Source organism: Fulmarus glacialis, unplaced genomic scaffold (assembly GCF_000690835.1).
Source record: "Fulmarus glacialis isolate BGI_N327 unplaced genomic scaffold, ASM69083v1 scaffold35037, whole genome shotgun sequence".
Lineage (NCBI taxonomy): Eukaryota > Metazoa > Chordata > Aves > Procellariiformes > Procellariidae > Fulmarus > Fulmarus glacialis.
Window position 1 is genome coordinate 25,697 of NW_009225691.1, and position 11,252 is coordinate 36,948.

The 11,252-nt window shown below is 45.0% G+C and overlaps 1 protein-coding gene across 1 annotated transcript in view; it reads right to left on the reverse strand.

Moving 5' to 3' along the window:
* ALDH1A3 (aldehyde dehydrogenase 1 family, member A3) overlaps positions 1-9,976 on the reverse strand; it is a 31,610-nt gene extending 21,634 nt beyond the window's left edge. The window contains exons 1-3 of the mRNA XM_009582562.1: positions 9,875-9,976; positions 3,747-3,887; positions 1,360-1,489 (exon numbers count right to left, since the gene is read on the reverse strand). Of these exons, the coding sequence (XP_009580857.1) occupies positions 1,360-1,489; positions 3,747-3,821 (205 nt within the window). The 5' untranslated portion in view covers positions 3,822-3,887; positions 9,875-9,976. The remainder of the gene's footprint in view (positions 1-1,359; positions 1,490-3,746; positions 3,888-9,874) is intronic.
* Positions 9,977-11,252: the final 1,276 nt, after the last annotated feature.

The following is an 11,252-nucleotide window of genomic DNA, read 5'->3' on the forward strand; positions in this document are numbered from 1 at the left end:
TAACAGGTTGGGGACAGAACTAAAACCATATTAGACAAAGAACCCTACATCTGTTCATCTTAACTCATGCCTCTGGGACATCCCAGGCAGATGAAGGTCTGTTTGAGAATAGGTCTTGTATTAGCTCAAAAGCCAAACACTGCTCATGTTCACAGTGGAGCTTTTTAAAACCAGGGGTTCAATTCCTTCTGCAATCTCCCTGTGTTGAGGCTAAGGTGGAGGATAATTCCCTACCACACTGAAGAGCAAGCACCAATTTCATTCAGATTGTGTCTCACTGAAAGAAGCAAAGCACTTGTTTCCTTGAGGGGGAGAGTTTTTAAACCCATTTTGTACAGGAATCATATTCAGTGTAACAGGAATTGCATTTCTGGTAAGAAATCACAAAAAGATGAAACTCTGGGAGTAAAGTAATACCATTCATCTTAAAATACTGCTATTACTCTTTCAAAGAGAAAGTAGGAAGGCTATTTGCCTTATAAATTCATTCTTGCTGAAAACCTAGTTTCATTGGGAAGATCTGACAGAAAACACGAACATTTCTAATTACAGGAAGTGATCTCAAATCAGGACCAATGAGCAGTGTCCAGGCAAGCAAAGCTTCACGTTATTCTGAATGAGGGTGACAGATCTCAGTTTATATGACTGACATCGCTCCCTTTGCTGCCTGCACAGACTGAACTAGTTCAGCCCTTCAGAGCCCTTCCTCTGGTGACTAATTTTTGTCTGCAGTGCCTGTCCTTCATACAGCCTCAGTGATCATCCGCATGCAGGGACAAAACAGGGTGATTTTGAAAATACACCATATTAGTCATCGTGCCACATGGACATCCATTGTCTTAACTTGTTCTCCCCAAAACCATATTTGAACTTATATAGCTGAGCCAAAGTGTTCTCTCTGTCCCTGCCACAACAGTGCAGTGTGACTGCTTTGGCTCTGTAGCCTAGGAAACATTTTGAAAAACCTCTTTCAAGTGTCAGAAAACTTGACAGGGTCCCTCCAAGAGCTCAGTGCTTTGGCTCCTGAGAGGAGTCAACATCTTCTCTTTAATAAACGTTAAGAAAAAGCGCTACATGATCTCTCTAAACATCTGTGAGCCAGCACTGTCAGGGATGCAGGAATGAGAGTGAGGTGGGAGGCACTGGTGGATTCCACATCAACCTTCTGCCACATCCCTGTGACATCTAGGATAGCACAAGCTCTGCTGCCTTCATACAGTTCTCCTTAGAAACCTCTGTCCTTCCACTCTCTGGCATTAATTCATTTCAGTGATACCTAATGAATAAACTCCCTTATAATGTGTGGGGTTTTTTCTTTAAGAATTAGTCTGAATTTAAAACAAGTCTGAAGGAACTTACCCACTGGGATAGTTCTGCCCTGAATTTTATCAGCCCATCCAGCATAATATCGGAGTGTTTTTATACAACCTTCCAGGTCAATGAAATAAGCCTGCAGAAAAGGTTTTCCTGTGTCCATTGTTTCCAGAGTCTGAAAAAACAAATTGCATGCACTGTCAGACAATTCAATGTTTTTTTCTTGAAAAAAGCTTTTAGAGAAACTCCTTCTCAATTTTATTTTGCCTTGTGCTGCAGACATGAGGTTTCCTTCCCTCACCTTGTATTTAAGGAACGAGCTTGTTAATACCAATAAGGTAGAAGGGAGACTAGACCCAATAACCCTAATGCATACACAAGTTGCTTTGTTCAGTGACTGCAATGAAAGCGCATCTTCCAGAAGCCTCCAGAAGGTGGCTGTGGGTGGGATACAGGGCTATGGTCTGGGGCACCGGTAAGAAATGATGTGAGTGTCATGACTTCACCGTAACTGACCCTCCGACGCAGATGTTCTGGATTCCAGATGGTGTCACTGAAATCAGTCAGACCCACTTTCCTTTTATTTCGAAATCTATGTCTTCTGCTTCATAGCCCTAAAACCAACCTCTGAAAAGCCTCTTTTGTCCAGAGGATGATAGCAAACACATTTTTTACAGAGTTCTGGTAAAGTAACCTTTGGGCTCAGATCTGTGCTGAGACTAAGGCAAGGGAGAAGTTGCTTCACTAAAGTAGCACTGATGCTGAGCAGCTCTAAATGAAGTCCAGTCTCGGCCTGTGTCCGTCTCACTGTTCTGGACATTAACTCAGTGAATGCTTTGTTCTCTACTCAGGTCATTAAATTGGGTATCGGTGCAAATGGCCAGCACATCCGTAAAGGATGTACTATCCCTTGGTAGATTGAAACATCTTTGTTTACATATGAAGTCATACCCTGTCATCTACCACAGACATCAGGGTCCAAACAGCACTCAAACAGACATTCCCCTTGGAATGACTAGGATTGTTATCCACTCTGAATGTCTGCTAAAACAACTGATTTTTATAAGTCATTACTTAGCACGCAGCCAAGGCAGCTACGGCTGGTTTTCTGCAGTGAAAATAACAACGCCAAACAAGCCCTCCCAGATCAGAAGGACAGCAGAAAGCTTGAAACGAGTGTCCTGGTTATGGAAAAAGGAGGGTCCTCTGAAGACACATCAAAAAGTGAGCAGAAAATGAACAGGGTGTATTCACACACACACACAAATATATATTTTTTCCCCTTTTATTTGCTTTCCTTTATTCTGAAGGCCAGAACTGCCTTCAGACCTGGATTTTTTGGTTTTGTCATAAGAGACACTGTGTTAGGAAAAGAGACCCAGCTCAAAACAGTCAGGCTCCGAAGCACATCCCATGTATGTTAAGTTCTACTGACCTCAGCGGGACATCAGCTCAGGAACTTACACATCTAACAGCACTAAATGTCATAAATGCCATTCCCCTGAAGACAAGTAGAGCCAAAGTGCAGCATCGAACTGGTGAGTGCTCAGGTCCAAGATCTTAGGTATGGACTGACAGCAGCTCTAAGCTGAGAGATGCTAGGATCTGTGGGTGTGATTTGGAAAGATGTCCAAGGCCCATAGTCTCTAAAGGCTTCCACCAACTGCAGCATTTTAGCTCGGGTTCTACTCCCCTTGTTCTGCACCAGGAGGATTCCTTCAGGACAGGACAGGGAATAATTAGCAATAGTTCTTCAGTGCAGAAGTCCAAATTAACACAGCTTCACGGCTATAAAGAGATTTTCCTGAGCCAGCACATTCAGTAGGGAAGGAAACAGTTCCCACTTACACACATTTTAAACTTTGGATGACATCCAGCAAGAGAAAGATTCTCTTTCCAGCCCCCCATTTTAGGGGAAGCAATTTGCAAAGAAGTCAAACTGGCCTTGCATTTTTGTAATAAAGAAGGACTGTGTCAGTTGTGGTAGTTTAGGGGGTTTTTTTGTTTGATTATTGTTGTTGTTTGTTTGTTTTGGGTTTGTTTGTTGGTTGGTTGTTTTGGGGTTTTTGTTTGCCTTTTTTTTTTTTTAAGATGAGAGCTGGGAGACAGCTATGAACATTGATGACATGAAATTTTCAAAGCAATAAGCATTCTTTCTTAATTTAATATCTGTAATCACTTCAATAACTAGCTAAAGTTCTGGAGAAGTCAACTATATAGAAGAACTAAGACCCTTCTCTTAAGACCCCTAAAATCATCCTGCAGGAAGAGGAAGATAAGCCATGACTCCTGCATGGACTCTTCTGCCTTTCATAAAGGGAGAGAAAAAAAGAACATTAGGTAGATATGGATGCAGCAAAATCAGAGGGATGGAGCTGAGTTATCAGCCAACAGTTGCTGGTTTATCACTGCTCACCGATCACAGTACTTACTGCCAGGATGACTCTGTCTCGCTCAAGAAGATCAGCCAGCTTGTGCAGGAGTCGTCCTCTGCTTAGGGCATCCATCTGTCTCCACGGAGCTCCCCTCTGGAATGCTGCCTTCGCTGCTTCCACTGCATTATCCACATCAGGCTAAAGCAGCCACATACACAAGAAAACCTTAGGTTACAAGGAAGGAGCCGGACAATGGCACAGAAACCCGATCAGACTACTTCCTAGATGATGCTGTGGTGGCTAAAACCAACTTGTCTGACAAAACCACTTCCATATTACTGCCGGATTTGGACCCAAGCCTGCAGTAAGTTTTGAGTTTGGCCTGGGCTGCTAAACAACCTTGGGGTCAGAGTACCAACAGGGTCTTTCAAGGGTAATTTTATGCAACTAGTTTCTTTATACAATAATCCAGAATTGTGTTCCTGCCGATACAGGATGTAAGTGACACTGGGGGAGAATGGAGAAACAAAATCCCAATTCTGTTCCCATTACAGCTTCCCTAAGCGTGACAGGCCATTGGCCTGCATGAATCATTGTCTGAACAAGTGTGAGGAGGAAAGTCCCCCATGAGGGAGATCACGGTTTTATCCAGGGAAACAATCACAGCTCAGAGCCCCCCATTCAGTCCCACTGGAACCCATGCCAGTAACACACTAAAAAAGCTCCCTTAGATCCTAGATCACACTTCCAGAACATTTCTACCAGATAGGAAGGGTTTTGTTGACAAAGGCATTTCACCTACACAGACTTAGCACCACTCTCTCATCTCCCAACTGCTTTACCGTGCTCTGGATGAAATCTAACTGTTTACCCAAGTTACTACTCAGGTGGGCAGTGAATTCCCTCTCTTCCCACACCACCACCCCCCGAGAAGCTTCATGCATTTGCTCTGGCCACAGTACGCCCTGGACTCCTCCTTCTCCCCACATACATTGGTTAAAAAAAGTGAAGCCAAGGGCAACCTCCTGACTCAATAAAGTCAATGGGAACACTGCCATCAATATCCACGAGGCCAAGACTGTACCCCAAGCATACATAAAGCATGCTTCGCCCTGGCTTTGGACAGAATCCTGCTCTACGTAATGTCTGGCACAGCCCACGCCTCACTTTAGCTGATGGAGAACTTGCACCTCACTGCAATATGTGGCTCAAGGGGGTGGAAAAGGAGAGAGAGTTTCAGGCCTTGATAGTTCCTCATAGCACTTCACCAGTTGCTCTCATTTGTGTCTTATCTCAAGTCTTGTCTGGATACAATTATGAAATCAGCCTCCGCACTGATCCAACAAGGTCTGGCCATTCTTCCCTCATGGGGAAATGTGTGGTGCTCAACCAAGAAAAATGTTATAGGGAGACATGTTGCCTTCTTACAGCAAAAGTTAATGGAGAAAACAGCAAGTCATCACCCACTGAAATGGCACCTTACACTAAATTTGGCTCCTTTTCTTTACAAGAAGATCACACAGCTTTAAAACAGTGTGACCTATACTGCCAGGAAAAGAACCCCACCCTTTTGGAAGGGCACTGATAGGGAAACCATTGGAGGAAACTTCTGCTGTTACAGGGGGTTAAGAATGGCTCTGCTCAAGCAAGGATGCTGGTGAGGCAGAGGTAGTGAGCAGCCACTGCGCACAGGCAGGCATGTCCTGCCTGGGGCCCATCACCCATAGGCAGAATGGGCCCGCAGAATGGTTCGCTTCAGTTGAGTTGATCTGGATTCAAACTGGCACATCACAAAAGCTAGAAGGCACCACCAGCCACTGCACACTTATGTACTCCCCATCCTGCCTGCTGGAATGAAGACTCAAGCTGAAAGAAGGCAATATTTTTATGTGACAAAGCAGACAAAGAAACATGAGAAGTGTGTCAGGTTTAAACAAGTCCTCCCTTAGCAGCAATTAATTAGCTTCTGTGACCAGGCTGGGAGCACCAACGTGCAGAGCATTGGGTCTGTAGTGGCACAGGCCACAATGCAGCATGCCCTTAGTACTGAGAGGCAACCACCACTCTGGTACCCACAGGAACAGGGACGAGATGGCTGTGTGAGCAGATGACTTCAGTGCATGCCCAGATCCTCCCCATCCTCTAAACAGGGGAGCACCTGAGCCCTGCTGCAGCTCCTGCAAATACTAGTTGTCTTCATTCTTGTCTCTTTTCTCGGACATGCTGGGTACACATAGCAGCTTGGAGACTGCAGTCATTACCACATAAACAAAAAGGCTTTCCCCAAAACACCCTCAGGGGTAGCACCACCAAGTGAGATCTTGTGAGCCTGCACAGCCTCAATAGGCCTGAGAGACCAGCAAAAACAAGGAAATTCTTCAGGAAGGCTGAAATGCCATTCTTAATCCATCCTGTTATGACTAGGCATTAGGGGAGTCTGAATGGCATGTTCATTGCAGGCATGTTGCAATAGGTAGGCACAATGCGTGACAAAGACTCGTAACTGTCAAGGTGCCAGGGACACACCGTGGTATACAAAACCACAAGGAGGAGGTCCGTGCATCCTGGTGCTCAGTTCTGATCTATACAGATTTACTGAGCATTACATAAAAAACTCTGCTAAGAGAATATTAAGGTTGCAAAGTCAAGCACTGCAGCATTGAGAAATGCCTGCAAACCTTCATACCCACCCTGGATGTTTGCATTATGATACAACCCCCAGTTACACAACCGCATACCATCTTCCCCTGAACAAACTCAAACCGTTCTTTGTTCTAAGTTACCTCCTCCACCTTCCTCCTCTACCTCAAGTCCTGCTCATCGTTGCTCCATTTCTATCCTGCCCCTTTCTCCTCTCCCCTGCCTCAGCAGCAGGCTGCAGAGCACAGTGGAAACCATCACCCCACTGGCTCTGTGAGTAGGGGAAACCCCTGCAAAAAAAGCCTTGCTCTGCTTCAGGCTCAGCATGCACAACACTGCTTCAGTTTGGCTAGTAAGGAGACATGCCAGGGATGGAGCACACCCAGTGGAGACTGTCTTTCTTGACTTCATTTACTAACTTCTTTGAAAAACCTCCACTGTGCACTTCTTCGGAAAGGCAGGAGCATGCCACAGTTTCTCAATTAGAAGAGGTTCAGAACTGACCTGCTCCCCTGCAAACAGTCTACACAATGCATTGCTCTAACTTTTGAGCCAAACTACCTATTGCTAAAACCAGCATCTTAACAGCCTGAAGTGTCCAAAACCACTATCGAGGTCATTGCAAGTCTGCTGTAGGGAATAATATTCCTGTAGCCTCTTACCTCAGCCTGCCACTGCAATCTGAGGGGGGCAGAATGACTGTGAACAAAACCCTCTTACAACCCTTCAAAGATCCACATGGGAGAGTGAACTGCTTAGAAATGATCATGACAGACACTCCACAGCATCAAGTCTGCTCGACAGTCACAATGTGAACCTGCTGCCCATGTTCTGTGGCAGCCAGCCAAGCTGGGCACTCCTTTGAGGAAGGAGCACCTTTCCCCCTGCCCTGGATGGCTGTTAGCAAGCTGCTAGAAGAAAAAAGCCTGTCTTCAAGTGTTATTGACAGCACCAGAGAAATGACAATGGTGCAAGTATTTTTGTCTTCACATGGTAACACCAAGACAGGGTGGAAGTTCTGGGGCTGCACTATTTGCTGGGGGCAGAAGTCTAATGAAGAAAGTTATTCTTTCTCTGTTATCAACCTGGCAAACACTTGGACACTAAGCTGTTATTTGGGAAGCAAAAAGCCTCCAAGCATCCAGTGGAAGCATTTGCCATTTTATTTTCAGTGCTTCTTTTTCCACCCAAGACTTCCCTTTATCCCCCAACTATCCCATCAAGGGCAATTCTGTCTTAAATTCTGTAACTAAAGAACAAACAACAAAACCTTTGCTCCTAGCCTCATAAAGCATTGGCCAAGTTTCAGCACCAGAATAAATTGTCATCACTGAGATATTGGCTGCCAAATTCCCACCCCTCACGTACAGGCTAAGGAAAACACACTCTGCACGGCCAGGGAGGGGCAGTTTTACGTTCAGGGCTAGGGAAGTAGAGTCCTGCTCCCAGGAAGGCAGAGCCAACCCTGATACAGCACAGCTGAATCCAGAGCCAATACCAGGAACTGCCACCCCTGCGGTGGTACTGACCAACACAACCAAGTACAGTGGCACGTGGGGACAAGATGCTGGAAAGCACCACCAAACACAACTCACCACTTTCTGTAGTAACTCCAACAGACTGGAGTTACAGATTAGGAGGGGCTGTTCAAGCAGGGCAAAGGAAGTCTCAGGGGACTCAGTTTGCCCAGAGGACAGTGGGACATGGTCAAGTGTCACCAGTAACCAAACAGCTTGGGTTTGGGTTGCTTCTCAGCCCTGACTTTGCCTTCTAACTAATCCAGATCCAGATCTAATCTCACTCAGTCCCTCACAAAAACCAACTAGAGCAAAAAATAAAAATTAAAAAAATCTGTGTGATGTAAAGGGGTGGAAGAAGAGGTTTTTGGCACCCAAGGCACAGCTAACTTACATTCTTGCCTGCAACTATGCTATGCACCGAGGAATTGGGCACCTATGCTGAGTATCCACAGGCAGAGGGCTCCACTGACTGGCCCCAAGGAAAGGTTTACAGTGACTCTCCTGCAAGCTAGAAGCTGAAACCTATCCTTGAATTCAGGGAGGGACAAGTCTCAAGGAGGCAAGCTGCAAAACTGGCCTTTTAGATCTGCATTACAATTTTCTTTAACCAAGTTATTAAGAAGTAGGCTTGAAATACTCATGTAATGCTCTATAACTGCTGGAGGAGACACTTAGCTCAGGGAACAATAGCAACGTCATGGTTTCTGCCCAGCAAAATACAGTTGCATCAGAGTTAGCTTCAACTTTACTGTTTACATGCCACTGCAATTAAAGACAGTTGTGTCCTATCCAGTTAGTATAAGGAATTACACATAATGTTTGGTTCTGCCTCAACCTGTAACTGCCCCATGGATGCACAGATCCCCCATGGCAATAGGTCTCAACAGAGGCTGCTTTAGTGCCATCCAAAAAGAACGGCCACCTTACACACTATTTGCATGCAGGCTGGAGATTTGTATTCCAAGCAAGTTTGCTCCCACCTCTGGAAGGGTCAGACTCTATAGTCTACAGAGTATAATACCAGAAAACACTAGCTGAGCACCTGCTCAACTAGTATCACTCCTACTAGCAAAGAATCCCCAAAGCAGCTACCTGGCTGGAATCCAGGCATTGAGCCTCACAGTGTTGGACAAGCTTAGATACCAAGAAAAAGATACCACAGTACAGGCAGAAATGCCCACACTACCCATCACTTACTGCCAGCAGCAATGAGCAGCCAAAGCCCTGGTACAGCAGAGAAACTGTGAATCACCTTCCCATGACATACTGCAGAAAGCCAGCTCTTGGGCCAGCTCTTCCCCACAGATGAGGCCAGTTGGCCCATACGTGATGAGCTGTTTTGGACAAAAAGTATCCTCACCTCAGACTGTTACCAAATCCCACCAGTTATGTCCCAGGCTACTCTACAGCACACCAGGACCAGGGACCACTGAAGTTCTTGAAAGATACTGGTTTGGTTTTAACTGAGAGTTACCACATTTGTGCAGGAGGCCAGAACCCATGATATCAGTTGGAAAAGCAGCACCGCATCTCTAGCAGAAAGTGGGCAGTGTTTGCATGACTGAGCTTAAATTCCCCCAAGCACTCAGGTTACTTGTCAATTTTGTTTAAAAAAGGGCAAGTTTCAGTTCAGTGTCACCAACAGGCTGCCATGCAGCTTATGTATAAACCACTTCCAACACAAGGCCCAAGTTCTGTCAGGGATGTGCACACACCATCATTGCTATTTCCTCAGACTGGCTGCTTCCTTCCAGTCTATAACACAAGAATGATGCTGAATCTCATTCCTCTGACAGTGTTTGGCAGGCAGTTCCTACCAGGGAAAGTGACTCTGCCGAGTTGGACAGGATTGATCCCACCCACCCTGTGTAATTCTTGAGCAGCACATCTAGTGTCCCAGACCTCCAGCTCACAGCCTGGCCAGATGTTCGTTGTCATTAAAAGCCAGTTTTCCTCTGTGTGCTTCCCTACAAAAGGAAGTCCCTCGGAAACTTTCTTTTGCACTGCCTTTCCAACAACACTTACCTTGTCTCCTTCCTCAATGTCACAAATTTTCTTCAGCGTTGAAGGGTTGTAGGTGGGGAACTTCTTTCCACTTGTAGACTCATGCCATTCATTGTTAATAAATATCTGAAGAGAGAGCAAGGGGAGTGGGATGGAGAGGAGAAAGAAAAAAAAAAACCAACTATGTAGACAATGCAAAAAACCACAAGTACTCCTCAAAGGTCCCGAGGCTCTTCAATTTCCATTGATGGCAGGGTCAAGCGTGTTCAGTCTCTCTCCCAGGGAGACTGTTTGCAATACAGACAGCATTTATCCAAACTAGAACCTGAGCCAGACAACAGACGAAAAAGCCTTCGTGCACCCAGTTAGTTTTAAGCAAGAGGAAGACAGAGGATGGGGCCCACACAGTATCACACCATAATTTGGCAATGAGAAACAGACAGTTTTTGAAATACATCTCCATAGGAACAGCAAGCAGACACCAAGAGAAGCTCGTATAGTTCAGGCAAAAGGAGCCCCTTGTTACATGCTACAGATGAAATGTCAGCGTACAATATTACTTGGTTGTTGGTATCCTGCCCTGGACTACTTCCACAACTTTCCCTCCCCAGCACTGTCCAGCAGAGGGTAAGTACTGGCTCAGTTCTACCCCACCATGCCTTGTCACAGGCTAGATCAAGCCTCCCACATCACTTGGAGTCGTCTGTGACAAGATTTAAGTGTTTCAAAATATTGCATTTCCAGAGCAAGAACAAACAGTCCCAGTGTTGCGTAACTGAAAATGCATTAAATACTAGAGTGTTGTTACTCACTGTAAACAGAACATGAATACCTATATACAATTAATTGATTCAACATGCATCTTATCCACACTGTGATCTAACTTGGCAGTGTTATATTTTATAAATATACTTTAAGTAAGATTAGATGAAGTAATCTTTATTAGTAGCCTGTTAGCGGCTGTAAGCTAGTACTTTTACTTGGAAGTCATCCACATTTGCAATCTTGTTTATGAGTCTCTACACACCACCAGGAGATTAATGTTGCATCCCTTACGTTCGGAATTCCCGCTGCTTTGGGTCATAGTTTTCTTTCCTTGGGCAGCTTTTTTCCTGAAAGGAGTTTCTCCTGACTATTTCTGCAAAAGGCATCTGAGATGTAACTGGCATAGAAGCTGCACTTTTGGACCCACCTGTTTCAGACAGGCAGCAAAAAAGAAAATTTTGGCAAAAAAGTTGTCAAGCGAAGTCACAAGAAGAAATACAATGTTAGAAATATTAACTAACTTGACACTAATGCTCCCAAACTACCTCTATTATCCAAGTGCTGCATTTTAACATTTACACATTTTAACTTCAGTTTTCCTTTGTTTCACTACTGAAGTCATATTATAAATGTG